Source organism: Dama dama, chromosome 3 (assembly GCF_033118175.1).
Source record: "Dama dama isolate Ldn47 chromosome 3, ASM3311817v1, whole genome shotgun sequence".
Classification (NCBI taxonomy): Eukaryota; Metazoa; Chordata; class Mammalia; order Artiodactyla; family Cervidae; genus Dama; species Dama dama.
The window spans coordinates 63,975,694-63,993,558 of record NC_083683.1 but is presented as its reverse complement, the minus strand read 5'-3'; the positions used below and the strand labels follow the sequence as shown (position 1 = coordinate 63,993,558).

The following is a 17,865-nucleotide window of genomic DNA, read 5'->3' as shown; positions in this document are numbered from 1 at the left end:
CCCATCATAAGTTGGAAATATATAGTAAGTCAAAAATGCATTCCATACACATCATCTCCCAAACATCATAGTTCTGCTTAGCATACCTTAAACCTCCCCAGGACACATGCATTATTAGCCTACAGTCAGCCAAAGTCATCTGACACAAAGTGTGTTAAGTGTTGACTATCTCATGTAATTTATTGAATACTCTCCTGAAAGTGGAAAACAGAATGGTTGTCTGGGTACTGAATGGTTTTTTTTTTTTTTCCCCAGAATGTTATAAGTATATTGGTTGTTTACCTTCATAAACAAAAAAAAATATCACCAGCCTGGGAAAAGATCACAATTCAAAATCCCAAGTACATTTTCTAATGAATGCATACCACTTTCACACCATTGTAAAGTCAAGAAACCATTAGTCAAACTGTTGTTAAGTTGGGGACCTTCTGTACTGTAATGGCAAATTCAGACATAGTGCTTAACCATGTTCTAGGCATTATTCTAACGAGTTTAATATGTATTAACTCAGTTCCCTGCCATGAGATGGGTATTGTCAACACTCTCATTTTACAGATGAGGAGACAGAAACCCACTGAAGTCCAGCAGCCTGCCCATGGCCACTCTGTGAGTGAATAAAAGATGGCCCTCCTGTGCACCAGTTTTCCCTGTAAGCTTTACCCTGGTTTTCAGTAAAACTGCCCAGTAAGGGCCCATCAGAATGTCTATAGTGGGCAGTTCAACTGAAATCAGGCCTGTTAGTAGAGTTGGGATTTGTGGGAAATGGAAGGCGACAGGCTTGATGTCAGAGCGCTCTATCATCCTTTTGTTGGTGTTCACTTAGCATTCCATTTAAGTGGTTATACTGAGTTACAGAGGAGATGCCTACCTGTGTTTTCATTTACAGGTTCTGTTGCATGCAAGAAGCTGACAGGGTAGCTAACCGAACCTCATGTTCTCACTGCAATTAATAAGATAATTCCCTGGATCCACTAGAAGAATAGCTTCAAGAAGTCATAGTTCCCAGGAACCACTAAATACTTTGTGGAGGCTGGAGTTTTGCTTCCTGAGCAAGGATGAGCCTCTCCAAAGAAACACGGGAAACTAAGTATGCAAATTCTTGGAAGTATACATTTGCCTGGTGTGAATGACTACTTGCTTAATTAAGTGCTTAATTAAGAAAACAGGTTTGTATAAGGATGGGGTGAGAAATGGGGCTAAGGGGTGGTGGTGGAAAGGAGTGGGCAGATTAAATAGCTGTCAGTTGAATGTATTAATTCCATCTGTAGGATTTTTTGGTTTTTAAATTTTTCCTGGTTTTTGGATTTTTAGAGGTTAGTAGTTTGGGGTTTCATTTTGGGTTTGTTTTTTGGCAGATCTTTCTCTTTATAAGGTGAGACTGACCAGGCAGATGACAGACCTTCTGATCTTCGTATTAGTTTCCAAAGTCACTGGTGACCCACTTGGTGGCAGTTGAACTCAGAAAGCTCCTCTTCCCCTTTCTGAGAAAGGTGAGTATTGGCATTTTTAAATGTTTGCACACAAACAGAAAGTATCAGGACTCTTTGTAAACTTCAAAGAAGTTGGGTTTTGGCTTTGTGTCTGGGAGGGAGTTCCTTTATCCAGGAGAGCTGGTTTTGATCTTTCTAAGCAAGGAGGCTTACGTGAATGCTCCCCTGTCTTCAGCAGCCACAGGTCTGCTTGTGACCCAGTGTGTGCACCCTCCCCTGGCTTAGCCACCCTGTGTGGCCACAGGAGATTAATTAAAGCCTGTGCAGCTCCTTTTCTCTGGAGTTCTAGGGGACTCTGATCCAGAGGATGTTCTGATTTTCGAATGAGAGAAAGTTTGCTAAAGTTCTAGTCACTCTGGAGCAGCACCCTGAGGTATCTTACCACAAGTTAGAATCCTTGAATTATGGGCTGAGAGGTGACAGCTTAAATTCACATCTTTTTCATGCATGTGTGATCGCTCAAGGAAAATGTTCCAAGTCCATGATTTTTAGGTAAAACTGAGCATGTTATTAAATGCCTGATCAATAAAAGATGCTTGTCTGAGAATACACAGCAGCCTTAGAAATCGAAAACTTGGCTATCAGCCTTCAGAAAAGCCGAAGCCTCATTGCCTTAGTTCCAGATAAACTTTCTGCAGGAGTTTGTGTGCTAGGGAAGGGTCTGTGTGTCAGGGAAGACAAGCTAGTGGGCAGGATGTGGGTGAGGCCGGAAATGATGTTCCTATCCCTCGTGGCGCCTTCTGCTCCCGGCTTGCTTTTCAAATTTTTGTTCTATTCCAAGTAAGGTGAGCCAAGCAGAGGCACTATAGTTCTCGGGGAAAAAGTTGTCATGAAGCTAGTAGTTGGCAAAGGGTAGTGTTTAAGATCTGTTAGATGAGCTTTCAAGACAGAAATGAGGTTATTACTCGGTTTCTTTATGGACTGCCTACAGGTGCTGATTTTTAAAAGGCAGGTATTTCTATACCCTACCCCAAAGCTAACACTAAGCCCTGAGAATCTCCTACTTTAACAAGCACCCCATGTTTTTTCCCAAACACTAAGTGTAAATCTTAGAGCTCTGCAGAGTATTTCATAGGTTGAAGGGATGTATCCAGGTGCATAGTTCTCTTTAAACAGGTTACGTCCACACTGAGAGCGACGGCCAGCCTGCAGAGACCCCCTGTCATGCCTCACTTAGCCCGGGAGAGGGTGGTCCTCTGTATACTGTTACCCTGTGCCCCAACCATGGCTAACTGGGCTTTAGTTAGGCCTTGGATACAAGACTGTTGATCAATTAGACTTTCTTAAAATTCTAAATAAAGAAACAGAGGAATTGTAGTTAGTCTGTGATGGGTACTCATGAGCCAGGGGACTGAACCCACCATTGAGCCTTGTGTCAGAAGCAGAGAGAGACTTCAGAGAAGGCAGAATGGGGCAGCAAGAAGCCAAGAGGAGAGTCTGTGCGGCCTCTGGAAGGTGAAGAGAGTAAATGCAGAACCTACCTGATATTTGTTAGCTGTTGAATTTCTCCTGGTACCCTCTTCCCTCAGAAAGGAATCATCTTTGTTTACACGAGCTCTGTACTCATGTGCGCATTTCTACAATGGGGTCAAGAGTAAAAACAGGGAAATTTATGGTACTAAATGCCTCTTAGAAAAGATGAAAGGGCTCAAACGAATGATCTCAACCTTCTCTTAAAAAGAAAAGCAAACCCAAAGTAAGCAGAAGAAAGGAAGTGATAAAGAGTGGTAACAAATGAAACAGAAAACAAACACAATCAGCGAAACCAAAAGTATGTTCTTAAGAGATCAGTAGAGTTGATAATTCTGTAACCATACTGACCAGGCCAGAAAGAGAGAATGCAAATTATTAACACCACTATTAGCAACAGGAGTGGTGACATCACTATAGATATGTTCATATTTTAAGTCCTTGCATTGCAATAAGTGTCCTTAAAAATTAGTGTTATTTTTTGGAAAAACAAAAGGTGAGTTCTACACATTCCTAATTTTGCCTAGTTTTGAAAAATATGCCAAGTGACAAATGCTGATGTTACTGGTACCATCAACTGTTTGGTTCCCTCCCACAGTTATTTACAGTATTATAACTTTAATGCACATGATCAATACTATTCTAACTTAATATTTAAGGTTACTTTCATATTATTAGAAATACAGTAAGATTTCTGCTTATTAAAATGTGAATTATGATAGTTTCCTCCCTCTTTTCCATCCTCCCCCTCCTATTCCCCTCCCTCCCTCCTTTTTCTTCAAACAGCTTAGGACTAATTGTAATCATATTTGAGGAATGAGTGTGTCTGTTTTACTGTTGGGTTCTGTGATACCTATATTCTTACAACAATCCTTTTTAAATTTTTTAAATAACTTTTCACTTCTAATATTTTTTCTGTTCTTCGCACAAAAAGAAACTTAAGTAGAACACCAAGTGTTTTAACTTCTTTTATTCAGCAAGTATTTTAAATGACCCGAGGATGTTAGGACTGTGTCAGTTATGGTGAGAGAAAACATCATGGTCCTGTCTTCACTGAAACTGGTTTGCATCAGTTTCCATGTGTAATGAAAACCGGCAAGTGTCACCAAGATGAAATACAGAGCACTGTGAGAGTTTATTACTTTAGGCTTTTAGAGAAGGCTTCCTAGAGGGAGTGATCTAGAGCTAAGATTTTTAAGGATGAGTCGGAGTTACCTGGCAGAATTTATGATTTACAGGAAAATTTTCTACGTAATAGCCACTGGTTTCTCAAGCCTTTCTTTGGGTAGTGTGTTATATTGGCGTTACTCTTGCTGTCTTTCCTGTTACGAGAAAGGAACTTACAGATAATTCTCCGTGGGTTCTGAGTTCATCTTTGGCAGGGGCAGAGTTAAAATTTACAGTAGCAATTGCCCTGGACCAGCTGTTTTACCCCCCTGTAAAGTGGAGAGGGCATCATGTTTGCTTTCTTCATCAGACTCATGAGGACCAAATAAGATAATGAAGGTCATGGTATTCTACACCTGTAAAGCCTGATGTAGTGTAAGGTGGTACTGTTTTTCAAATTCTTCTTCCTAGAGTGGTGGTATGGCTGCCTTATCGCTGGGCCAGGATGTTTACATATCATGTTGACACTGACATTCATCTAAGAAGCATCACCTAGGATGTAATTTCCAAGAGGGACATTTTTTTCAAAGTGAAATTTTTTGTTTTTGTTTTCTAAACTCATGCTTAGGGAAGGCAAAACACTCAAGATCCAGGGCAATTAACAGACCAAGAAATCTACATTCAGTGCCTTTCCATGTGCCCCCCATAAATATAATGGCAGGGCGTTGTCTGTCTTCTCTGACAAGTTAGACCCACAAGGCTCAGAGCTGCGGGGACCAGGGCTGCCCACGCCGTCACGTTCCTGTAGGTGCTGAGCGATCCAGACCAGAGGGTCACGTGTGGGTGTCATCTGGAGGCCGTGGCCTTTGTTTCTCGTCTGGTGTTGTCATGTGTGTGAATTCTCACCCCAGATAGCAATCTCTGTGGGGGCTGGGGCATGTCTTCAGCTCATGTCAGCTCTCTGAGCTGGGGGGCATGACATCTGTGGGACTAAACATTTCATCGTGTCTGGAAACAGCCACTTGGGCAGCTTGGAGAAGGAATGGGGCTATTCTGCAAGGCTTCCTGCCTCTCCCTGTAAAGTCAGTGTTCACCCCCGGCTGAACCCTTCACCAGGGCCCTAAGTGGCAATACAGGGAGAAAGGGGGCGGGATGACCGATACCCCCCAGTTTTTGTGTTCCCCTGTGGTACAGAAGACCAGACTCAGCATCCCAGGGTTCATTTTCTATGGAATCATCCATAAAAGTGCAGTCACTGGCTGAAGGCTGCCTGATAGATGACTCAGTAAGTGGTCCCTCATTCCAGACTGCTGAAAAGGATCCAAGTTCTTGTGTTGATGTCAGGTCTAATAACATTGCTACTCATGTGATCTCGGAGGAGCTGGGAAACACAGGAGGCCTGGGGAAGAAAAGGACATAGGGAAGCCACTTTTCTTCAGGGCTTAAGCAGAAGCGGCTGTATTTCTGAGCTCCTTTCCTAGCATTAGGACGAGGCAAAGGAGTAGCGTCTGATGGTCTTGATTTGGACAACAGGTGCCTCAGAAGCCAAGCCAAGATCTTGGCCTGCGGCAGCTGCTGAAACAGCAGCTCCGCCCCTGCGCTGGGCTCTCCCACGCACTAACTTTCGTGGGTAATAGAGACCCTCTGGAGGGAAGGCTTGGACTTCTGTCTCGGGCCTGCCAGCCGAGAGTCCATTAAAATGTTTTCCAGCATGTGCTGAGAACAACACTTTGGCAACCATATAAAGAAGCTTCTACTAGATTTTGGTAGTTACAGCTGCATACTGGTATTTACTTATGCTTTTCAGTTATATGACGTGCAGAAGATTTTCTTCTGCCTTTGGAGACAAGTTGCGCCTCTACCACGGGGCAGCTCTGCCCTGTTCCAGGCACCTACTGTTTTATAGGTTTTGGCTAGAGGTCTGTCCCATTTTCTCTTGGTAAATTAGGTTTGGTCATTATGTTAGTTATACATTGCCATACACGGTCACAAAAGTATTTTTTTTCTTATGATGAGGATGTTTAACATGTACTCTTAGCAAATTTCAAATATGTGATACAGCATTGCTAACTAGTCACTGTGCTGTACGTTACATCCCCACGGCTGGTTTTATAACCGGAAGTTGGTACCTTTGGACCCCCTTCACCTGTATGTCCTACTCCCCAACCCCCACCTCTGGCAACCACCATATCTGTTCTCCATAGCGATAAGCTTGGTTTTCTCTCCTGTTGAAATTGTTCATTATTATTTTTTAAATTCTACATGTTAGTGAGATCATGAGGTATTTGTCGTTCTTTGTCTTACTTAACATAATGCCCTTAGGGTCTATGCATCTTGCCACAAGTGGCAAGATTTCATTCATTTTTATGGCAGAATAGTATCGTGTATATATACATCATCCTCTTTATCCATGCATCCATTGATGGATACTTGCTTCTGTATCTTGGCTATTGTAAATAATATATAGGTTGTTTCTGTATCTTGGCTATTATATATAATGCTGCAGTGAATATGGGATTTCAAATTAGTGGGTTTTTTTTTTTTTATATATATATATAAATACCCAGAAGTGGAATTGCTGGATCATATGGTAGTTCTATTTTTAATTTTTTGAGGAACCTCCATACTGTTGTCCACAGTGGCTATTTCAATTTACATTCTCACCAGCAGTGCACAGGGATTCTCTTAATATCCTTGTCTTCTTATTTCTGGCTGTGTTGTGCAGCTTGCAGGATCTTATTAAATAGTTCCCTGACCAAAGATTGAACCCTGGTCAATTGTTTCTTTTCCTGCTCAAAGTTTTCAAGTGTTCATTGTTGAATAAGATGTTAGCTGTGGACTTCTCATCTATGGCTTTTATGTTGAGGTACATTTCCTCTTTAACCATTTATCATAAATGAATGCTGAATTTTGTCAAATGCTCTTTCTTTATCTGTTGAGATGATTATCTTTCTTTCTATATCTGTTGAGATGATTATCTTTCATCTTGTTAATGTGGTATATAACATTGATCTGTGGATATGGAACCACTCTTGAATCCTTGTACTAAATTCCACTTGATCATGGTGTGTGAACCTTTTAATGTGTTGTTGAATTCAGTCTGCTGATACTTTGTTCAAGATTTTTGCCTCTTTGTCAGGAATATTGACCTGTTGTTGTCTGGTTTTGGTATGGTATGAGAATAATGCTGGCCTTGTAAAATGAGTTTGAAAGTGTTCCTTTTCTATTTCTGGAAGAGTTTGAGAAGGACTGTTGTTAGTTCCACTTTGAACGCTTGGTAGAATTCACCAGTGAGGCTACCTGGTCCTTACTAGTGATTAGACTATTCACATTTCCTGTTTTTTTCATGATTCAGTCCTGGAAGGTTGTATGTTTCTACGAATTTATTCATTTGAGTTATCTGATTTGTTGGCATCTAATTAACTGTGGTACTCTCTTAGGCTCCTTTGTATATCTGAGGTGCAGTTGTAATGTCTTCCCTTTCATTTCTGATGTTACTTATTTGAGCCCTTATTCTTGGTGAGTCTATTTAAAGGTTTGTCAGAGGAGCTTTGTTTTCTGTTTTGAAAAGTCAGGCTGTGGAGCAGGACAAGAAACCATTTGAATGGCAGTGTCAACTCTCCTTCTTAGTCTGAAACTATTTTCCCTGTAAATACAGATATCAGGGACAAGTTTTCTTTTCAATCTACATGATAATGTCCTGGAGGTCAGAAAAAGAATATTTCTCTTTCATAACCCAGCTCACTTCCAGACAGAGTAGGCACTCAGATCTATGAGAGTGAAATCCTTCTTAGATCAGAGAGACAGCAGAATTTAATATAAAGATGTCTTCAAAGCCAGATCTTTGAAATCCTGACTAATTAGTTTTATGAGCTTGGGTAAACCGAGTTAAAGAACCTAGTCTGCAGAGCCCTTTTTATCACAATAAAGGGTAATTACAACCATTCTTTGTATTTCTCTGCCCTTTGAGGACCTATCAGCATGTCAGAGCTGCCAGTCACGAGGATCTAGATCTCAGGTCTCACCAGCTTAAAGTGTCATGAAAGCGTCCTCTCAAAGACTGAGATTTAGAACTGTCATCTGTTCTGTGGTCCTCCTGAAGCCAGCTCCCATGTTCCACATGTAAATCTTGTCTTACGGAGGAATCCCTAGGCCATCAGTAAAGTTCTCTGCATCGAGTTTTCAGCTGGGGGCCTTAGGTTCTCTGCTCTTGCCACAGCAGACTTCAAGGCACACATATGACTAGCCGATTAAACCCACTGAGGGTAGAGAAAGAAGATGAAACAAATACTACATGTGTATGGTGTTTGGTTCTACAGTAGGGCATCGTATAGTCTCAGTGGGAATAGAGAGGGTGCAAGTTAGAAAAATGGATGGAGTTGTCTGTACTTACTCTCACTGTGAGTCTATGCAAGTAAAGTCTCCTCTCCCTTGGTGACTGGATATTGTGATAAATCCAAGTATTTGTTTCTCTGATGGTAGTCTGGAAACTTAATGGGTGTCTTCTCACCTCTTTTGTTTTTCTAGTCTTCAGAACTTCTAAGAGGCAACCTACTACATCTGAGATTGGCAAATTATGGCTTTTATCTTTTTTGATAATGGAACATAACCATGCATATTCAGTTGTGGGTTGTCTACTTTTGTACTGAAACAGCAGAATTAAGTATCTGTGATAAAGACATGGCCTGCAAACCTAAAATACTATCCCTTTAGGAAAAAAAGCATGTCAATCCCAGTAGGACTTCCATTTCTCATTTAGGGCAATGGATCACATGACTAGGTATCAAGGCAAAGCACCTCTGGAGGTGAGTTTATCTAAGTAAAGCTGGCCAAGGTAAGTTTCTTTTTCCCTCCAAACTGTAAATGCATAAAGAATTGTCAGGAAGATTTTCTGCATGCTGCTCATCAGGGACACGCACATGAGCATTCCAGGTAGGGACTATAGTACCCCATGGAAACAGCCCATCTCCAGTACTACGTGAGCCGTTAAAACATTAAACAGTATACAACAACAACACAAAAGTCAAAATTACCACCTGTGGACTCAAACAAAGGACACATTTCCACTACAACAGAAATAAATTTTAATTCATTGAAAAGTGCAGCAGTGAACAGGGTCCTTCGAAGGGCACTTTCTAAGTCAGATGACTGAGATGACATAGAGCCAGGGCAGAAGAACTTCCAGGAACAGATGATGCAAACACAGAAATTCACAAATTCAGTGGGACCTGAGTGGTGGTGAAAAGAAAGACCTAATATCCCCACCTAGTTCCACTGGTGGATCAGTTTAAATACCCCTTTGCTGTCTCTTAATAAGGATCCTGGGACAATTTATCTTCTTCTGTTAAAATACTAGTCCTTAGATGCTTAAATTTAAGAACAGTTGCCAGACTACCCTAGTGTAGTTAATTAAAACATTTTGAAACAGCACCGCTGGTCGAATTCAAAGATGTTCGAAAGGCATTCCCTACTTTTTAGTTGCAGGGAATGGTATTGTATTTGAGGGAGAGCTTTGTAAAAGGAAATCTTGTAAGGCAAAATCTCTATTCATCCCCAAGATCTCTGTTCATTCCTAATAGTTACAGTTCTCCATTCTGAAGGGCACCCGGTCTTCTTAAAAGGGCAAATAAACCTCCAGTCAGTACAATTGAGAGAAGAAAGGCAAGCCTCCTGCAGTGAGGCCCTTGTACATATTCTGTAGAATTTCAGTGCATTTTGTGGTCTGTTAGTCTATAAACTGAGGCTTCTTTATGAAAAATGATTTTAGCACAGATCCAGAGAATGAAGCCAGTCCAAGAGAAAAAAATAGAGACCATTTAAAAATGAGAGGTACAAAGAGGGCTTCAGTCCATCCCCCCACCAACCCAACCCAACCCAACATCTGCTGCATGTAAGAGCAGCTAGCTGATCTGAGTTACTCTCATGACCTCATCTGCTTTTAGGAAGCAGCATCATAAAACTGAATAATGTCACATCACAGTACAAGACCTGGTAAGAGTTGGTTTCTTTTTATTCGGGAATAACTGGCCAACTTTCATTAATGTGGAAGCTGACTGATTAATGTTAAGAATCACAGAATAAAGCTGATACCCATACTCAACACTGTAGCCTGCTTTTAGTTGCAAAACTGTTAGAATTTCTTTCCTAAAACAGTTCAAACAGAAGTATTCATTTCTCTTGCCCATTTCACCTCTAAATACCACCACAGTTACTGGGATTGTGTGAGGTAAAGGAATAAACCTAATGGCTATTAACCCAACATGGCAATCTGGGATTGTGATATAAAGTTACTTATTATGGCCATGTGTTACAAAGTGCTTAAAGCTCAACCTAGGACCTTACATAAAGCTAAAATCACGACTGCCTGAGTTGGACAGATTATAAACCATAGTTCCTCTTCCTACCTGCTGCCCCCCACCATCAACTAGCCTTCTTGTGAAGACAGCATAAGAAAGGGGATTGGTTTTTGAGCCAAGAGACAGAAATACAGGTGTTCTAAACAGTGAGGAAACGTCAGAAAGATCTGATTTTGACGGAGAAACAGTAAACAAGGCCCAAATTGCACCAGACTCCAAAAACTCAGGAAGAAGTTAGCTGAAAGGGAAGAAGCTAAGCAGGTGGTTCTTTAACATCAACTCTAAAATTCTTACATCTTATAACAAATAAACAGAATGTCAGCAAAATGCAGAGGGAATGTCACAACTTCACTTGTGGGCCTGGAACCCAGGCTCCCTCTACACCTAATTGATGGCCCTTCATCAACCTGTCAGCCTGACGGCCCTACCTACAGAAGGCCCTCAGAAAACACAACCTTCACCAACTTGCAAGTTCTTCTCTGCTGAAATACTTAACCCACTTTATTTTTCAGATCTTAAGAGGGGAGACATTCCCTCAATAGCCCTGGTGTTAACTGCCTCACTATGTGAGTAGTCACTGGCAAGTAGATGTCTATTACCTTCAGGAACTACTTAGAATTAGCCTATACCAAAAGCTTGCTACTGTTCTATTTAAATGAAGCACAAGCCCAGAGCTTGGTTGATAAGTTTTGAATTTGTGACCTTATCACATTGTGATGAATACTATAAAAAGTGTATTTTTACTAATCTAAAACCAATGGTTTTTGTTTTTAATCAGATGGTTCAGCTCTGATGGTTCTTCTTCAAGCCATGTGATATTGGTATTTTTGATAGTGAAGTGCTCGATCTAGAATGCTATGCAGGTCCTCTGATTTTAGGTCAGGCTGGATACCAACAACATTCCCCACCCCTGGCAAAGCAGTGCCATTTATCTGAATGGATTTGTAAGTCCAGATCACATGGGGACTAATTAATAACTGTGGCCCCAGGACAAAAAGGGTTTGGTGAGAACAAAGATCTCAGGAGTACTGTCATCAGCTAAATAAAGGGACCAGGGACAGCCACTCCTGACACACAGGCAGAGTTCACAGTTTTAACACATTGCACAAGGAAGTCAGCTGATTGGGTTGCTTTTTCAACAACTTAAAGCCAGTCCAGAAACCCTTCCAGGCGTGGTCGTGCAGACTAGCTACAGATACCTACTCCAATCACTTCATCAGAAAGAGGTGAGCAGAGATCCAACTGCACAGGCGCTACAGAAGGTGTTTTGAAAACCTTCGTGTCCTGATGCTGCCATGATTGCTGAACATGAGACGAGGGTCAAACCTATACCTGGGGACAGAAAAAGCAAAAGACAGTGGCATTGACTGTTGTGAGCCATTGAGTACTTCATTCAGAATGTTAACTGGAAAGACTGGCAGGAAGGGATACAAAAGCAGCAACTAAATCACCAGAAGAGGATCTAGGGGGAAAGTCTAGTACGAAGCAGGAGTACTTAGTAATTAAGAGCAATTCCATCATAAGTCAGTGAGCACAAAATAATATAGTAAAAGTGGAGAAAAGAAAAACAGAAGTTAAGGCAAATCTTTCTTGAAAGGTTGGGAGGGATCCCTAAACTATAAAGCATTCTGGTTCAACAGTGTAGCCCTTGCTGAAAGCCGCTGCAGCATTTTCAAAGCCCTGTCTTCTTTTACGTTTTGACACACAGACCCCAGTGGGTAAGAGGTAGGGTATGCACTTCAGATAGGAGCTTGAGTCTGGCTTATTATGAACATAGGTAAGTCACAGACATCTCTGGGCACCAATAAAATAGGAAGGCAATTCATGTGAAGTATCTGGCATATAAAATCAATTCTGCCTGCTGATGGAGAAGATGTGGGTTTGATCCCTGGGTCAGGAAAATCTCCTGGAGAAGGAAATGGCAACCCACTCCAGTCTTCTAGCCTGGTAGCCTCTAGTCCATGAGGTCACAGAAGAGTTGGACATGACTTAGCAACTAAATAACAAAGGAATTTAAAAGAAAGCCAGGTGGACTTTAAATAGCTCAAGCCAGTATCAGCAAAGCCAGCATCTAGAATGTTAGCCCTAACCCTCCAGAATGTAAACAAAACACTTAGTTATGGTTTAAAAAACAAAGCAACTTCATGGAAGAAGGCATTAGAGAGTAAGGTGGTGTTGAGATCATCTGGATTATGTAAGTGGCTGAACCCCATTAAAGCCTCTATATAAACCTTAAGATTCTGCCAGGCGGGTGTGGAGATCTACTCATCTTGTGAACGCCCAAGACAAGCCTCTCATACAAGCAAGCTGAGGCTTGTTCAAGCATGATAATGTGTCCAAGGTCAGCAGCTGTTTTGAGGATGGAGACAAGATAGCAGAGTAGAAGGATAAGAACTTACATCTTCTCATGAAGACACCAAAATCACAACTAACTGCTAAACAACCATTGGCAACTGCCCCCTGCCCTCCGAACTTACTAAAAAGATATCCTACATCCAGAGACAAAGAAGAAGTCACCACAAGGCAGTCTGGATGGGAGGGGGGTTTGAGAGAGACAGAATCATGTGTATATATGGCTAAGTCCCTCTGCTGTTCACCCAAAACTATCACAACATTGTTAATTAGCTATACCCCAATACAAAAAGTTCAAAAGAAAAAAAGCTACAAGAAGACATATGTGGGGATGCAACTGTGATAAAATCAAACCCCACACCCACTGGGTGGGTGACCCACAAACTGGTAAAATATTTTATCTCAGAGGTTCTCCCACCAGAGTGACAGTTATGAGCACTACATCAGGCTGCCCAGCCTGGTGGTCTGGCATTGGGAGGAGGAGCTCCCAAAGCATTTGGCTTTGAAGGCCAGTGAGTTTAGACTCGGGGAGGAAAGAGAAACTCCACTCCTGGAGGGTGCACACAGTGCGCTCCAGGACGCACTGGAAAAGCACTGTTTTCCCAACGTCTGAGCCAGACCTACCTGCTGCTAGGCAGGTAGGACGTGGGCAGGCAGCTGGGGCTCACTGTGGGGACACCGACACTGGTGGGCTAGTCCTGAGCAGTACTGATCGACAGGAGCCCTCCTGGAGGCTACCCTCTTACACAACCTGGCCTCACCCACCAGCCTACAGGCTCCCGGGCTGGGATGCCTCAAGCCAAACCACCAAGACGGTGGGAATACAACCCCTCCCATCAGCAGACAGGCTACCTCATGTCATCCTGAGCCCACAGCACCTTGCTAAACACAACCCATGACATGGCCCTGCCCATCAGAGGGACAAGATCTGGTGGAGTTGGACAGTGGGCCCAACTCCACACCAATGGGCCCATACCAGTCTTCTCACCCTCTAGGAAGCCTGCAAAAGCCTCTTAGACTGGCCTCATTCACCAAGGGGCAGATAGCAGAAGCAAGACGAACCACAATCCTGCAGCCTGTGGAACAGAATCTGCAACTAACTTCTCTAACAGAAAAGTTAGACCAGATGCAACAGTAGAGGAATATGTTTTCTACGAGGGAACTTGATAAAATCCCAGAAGAACTGACTGAAATAGAGACAGGCAATCTACTAAAAAACAGATTCAGAGTGATTATCCAAGATCTTGGAAAAAGAATGGAGGTACAAGTACAAGAAACGCTTCATAAAGAGATGATCTGAAGAAGAAACAAAGAGATGAACAATACAAAACCTGAAATGAAAAATACACTAGAAGAAATCAGTGACAGAATAAAGAATGGTTAAGTGAGCTGGAAGACAGAATGACGGAAATCATTGCCTTGGAAAATAATAAAGAAAAAAGAATGAAAAGAAATGAGGACAGCCTAAGAGACCTCTGGGACAACATTAAATGCACCAACATTAACATTATAAGAGTCCCAGAAGGAGAGAGAAGGGGCCTGAGAAAATATCTGGAAAGATAATAGCTGAAAAATTCCCTCATATGGGAAAGGAAACAGTCACTCAAGTCTAGGAAACAGAGTCCCAGGCAGGATAAACCTAGGGAAGAACTCACTGAGACAAACATTAATCAAATTGGCAAAAATTAAAGAGAAAATAGTTTTAAAAAAACAAGGGAAAAGCAACACATAACATACAACAGAGTCCTCATAAGGTTGTCTGTTTATTTCTCAGCAGAAACACTGCAGGCCAGGAGGGGGTGGCAGATGTATTAGAAGTGATGAAAAAGAAGAACCTAAAACCAAGAATACTCAGAAAGGCTCTCATTCAGATCTGAGGGTGAAATCTAAAGCTTTTAAGTTAGTCATCAAATCACAGGAGAGGAAAAAGGAAAGGGGGAAAAAAGACCTACAAGACCAAATCCAAAAATGGCAGTAAGAACATACACATGTATCAGTAATTAGCTTAAACGTAAACGGAGGCTGTGCCTCCAGCGAGAGCGCCCACTGCCTGTGGAGAGCGGGAGTTTCAAGCGGCTCATTTTCTCAGCACGGCTGGCTGCTGCCCTAAGACCCAGTGCTCCCCGTATAAAGCAGAACAGTGAGAAACAGCTCGGCTCAGAGCAGGAAGGACCCACGGGGCTCCCTCTGCCTCCAGGATCGGCAGGGCTGCTGAAGACACCTGGGCCAAGTCATTGAGGACAATGGGAAACTTACCCGGGGTCAAAGACCCCTGGAGTGCGGCAGGTTGGTCCAGAACAGGACTGCAGCATCATCAGCCGATAGTTCATCTTTCCCAGAAGCTCTGGGTCTATGCTTTTAGCAATGTTATTGATTTGGTGTGGGTCTGCAGTCAGGTTGTAGACTTCTACGAACACCTATAGGAAATGAAAAGATGGAGGAAAGAGAAGAGCAAGGGTTATTACATCTGAAGAAATACTCCTCATGTGTGAGTTATTTCTAAATGGGGAGAGAGGATGTGGATTAAAAACCAAGGCCCAGGAGAACAGCATCCGGTCTCAAGATCCTCAAAGAGCCCTAGGGTACGGAGCAGACAGTGGACCATCTGTTCTGGGGGTTGAATTACTCTGAGTCTATAGCCCACATGCTGGAAACGGGCCCCCAGCACCCCTGTGCCTTCAGGGAAAGTCAGGAGGGAAGAGCCTACCTTCTATAATTAAAGCAGAGAACAGAAGGCAGGACTGTCAAATGGCAAGGGCTCAGAAACTGGAGTAAGTAATAAGGTTACTGAGTGAGCACTGATATCTGAAGTTTACCTTTGCCTTACAGTTGTGAAGATTCAAATGAGAGCAGATATGAAAGGAACCCATCTTATAAAAATGTTAAGTTTTCCTATTTTAAAAAGCAATTTCAGATATATAACACCACTTGAGGAAAGATACATTATTTCTAAATGAGAGACATCTAACAGCACTATTTTCCCCTCCATCAGTACTTTGTTCTCCAAATTGGAGCTAAGGGATAGGCTAAGAAGACGTAGATAAATTTTGCTTATAAAGGCTTCAAGTAGCTGCCCTCACACTATCACTTATAAAGTGGAAGGAACCGAGTTTGAGGAAAGCTCTCTTGCTTGTTCTCTGAATTTTTAGGACCAACAAATAAATAGTGAGCAAGTCAATTTCTGAGAAACATGATGAGTGCTGGCTCCATCTGGCAAAGTGCAGGCTGCCAGATGGGGTAGGTGTGCACTTGCTGATAACCAGTAAGAAACAAGGGACGGGAGTGCGTGTGATCCTCCAGATAATCCATGCTGATCAAAAGCTGGCCAAAAGCCACCTCCCTCCAAGGATGCTGCCTTTAACCTGCTGATTCACGTGAGCAGCACCAGACCACGCTGTGCCAGGAACAGGGGAGTCTGAGCCAGCTGGTGGCCAGGAAGCTTTCGAGGAAAGGCCCCCCACTCCCTTCATCTCCAGAGAGGTTCTTACCCTCACCCCAAACTATCAGGGGACTGAACAGACCAGGGATGTAGCATTCTGAAAAAGTGAACTGTGTGTATTTAAAGTGTATGTGTGGGCGGTGGGAGAAGTGGAGAAAGCCCCACCCAGCAAGGTCAGTTAGAGAAGTCATGTACGGCCTTGTGGAATTCTATCTCCTTAACTCATGGAAGCCTAAGTGTGAATACAGATAAAGAACTGGGAGACTGTGGCGGACATACATATACTACCATGTATAAACAGAGCTAGTGGGAAGCTGCTGGGTGACAGAGAGCTCAGCCTGGTGCTGTGATGCCCTAGAGGGTGGGATGAGGGCAGGGGAGGGAGGCTCAAGAGGAAGGTGATGTATGTGTACACACACAGCGGATGTGCTCCATGGTGCAGCAGACCAACACAATATTGTAAAGCAACGATGCTGCTGCTAAGACTGTACCTCGGTAAAAAAATAAACCCCATTTCCTCAGGGAACATCCCTGGAATTTCTCTTCTGCCACCAAGTCCAGCTAACAGAGCCCTGGCAATAGACAGACACAAGGGGTGGGGGGGCAGCGGGCCCTCTTACCTCCTGGTCATCAAACTCGCAGTACTGTAGGTTCCACAGTTCTGACATGGTCCTCACGCAGGCGTAGGTGTTGTTATATGCATCTTCACACACACAGTCAGGGAAACATTGCTGAAGGACATTAAGAAAGTTAGCTGAAGGGCATCCTCCTCTAGTGACAAATGTGATTTGCATCCAGTGGCAGCCAGGCTGGCTCGAGCCAGACATACACAGCTGGACAGAAATGAGGAAACTTTCCACAGAGAAGTAAACTGAAAACAGACGTGAGGCTGGCTCCTACTAAGGGCTGACTCGATGAAGGAACACGAGGTGTGGCTGCTGCGTGTAGCCTGCTGCCACCCCTGCCTGCTCATCTCCTGACTGGAATGAGTTCTAACGAGCATCTGTGGACACACATGTTGGTAAGGAGAAGAAATCAATACGCAGGTGAATCACTCTCCAGGTTATTTTAGGTTCTTTCATCCTGGGCTTGGAGAAAGTCTGGAATGAGCTTTGTGCAATCATTTGCAGTAAGTTGTTTATGAGCACTCTTATCACCAAATAGGACTTGACTTTGATGCCATCGAGTCTTCCATACCATCTTTTGGTTGGGTTTTTACTATGTTTTAACATGTCAGTGTCAGGCTTCCATTTGGAGTTGACTCTATTACCCACTCTCTGAAGAGTGGCGGATGTCGCTTGTGTCCCCTCCGTGACCAGTCTGGCTGCCACCAAATCAAGGTGCTCATGCTGGCCCGGTTACAGGTGGAAAGCCTGTCTCTGTCGGATGCCACTGATCACATCCCTAATGAAAAGTGGTACCACAGCTGGGATGGGTAGAAAAAAGGAAGGGGTCCTGATAAAGAAGGAGGGCAGATATGTTACAATGTGAAGTGTCCGTTCTGACAGTAAGCCAGCAGATAATCATTTTCAGGATTATTTTTACCTTTATCTCCTAACCTCCCAGAGTCAAGTGACATAGTGACAGGAGGAGGACTCAGATTAACTGAGTTTCAGCACTTGGCACATCTAAACCCATGCTGGGCTGTGCT

At 43.0% G+C, this 17,865-nt stretch overlaps 1 protein-coding gene across 1 annotated transcript in view; it reads right to left on the bottom strand.

The window, feature by feature from the left end:
* Positions 1-9,127: 9,127 nt before the first annotated feature.
* The window catches only part of GNS (glucosamine (N-acetyl)-6-sulfatase), a 46,645-nt gene continuing 37,907 nt past the window's right edge, over positions 9,128-17,865 (bottom strand). Inside the window, exons 12-14 of the mRNA XM_061130802.1 lie at positions 16,835-16,945; positions 15,032-15,192; positions 9,128-11,755 (exon numbers count right to left, since the gene is read on the bottom strand). Coding sequence (XP_060986785.1) covers positions 11,677-11,755; positions 15,032-15,192; positions 16,835-16,945 — 351 coding nt within the window. The 3' untranslated portion in view covers positions 9,128-11,676. The remainder of the gene's footprint in view (positions 11,756-15,031; positions 15,193-16,834; positions 16,946-17,865) is intronic.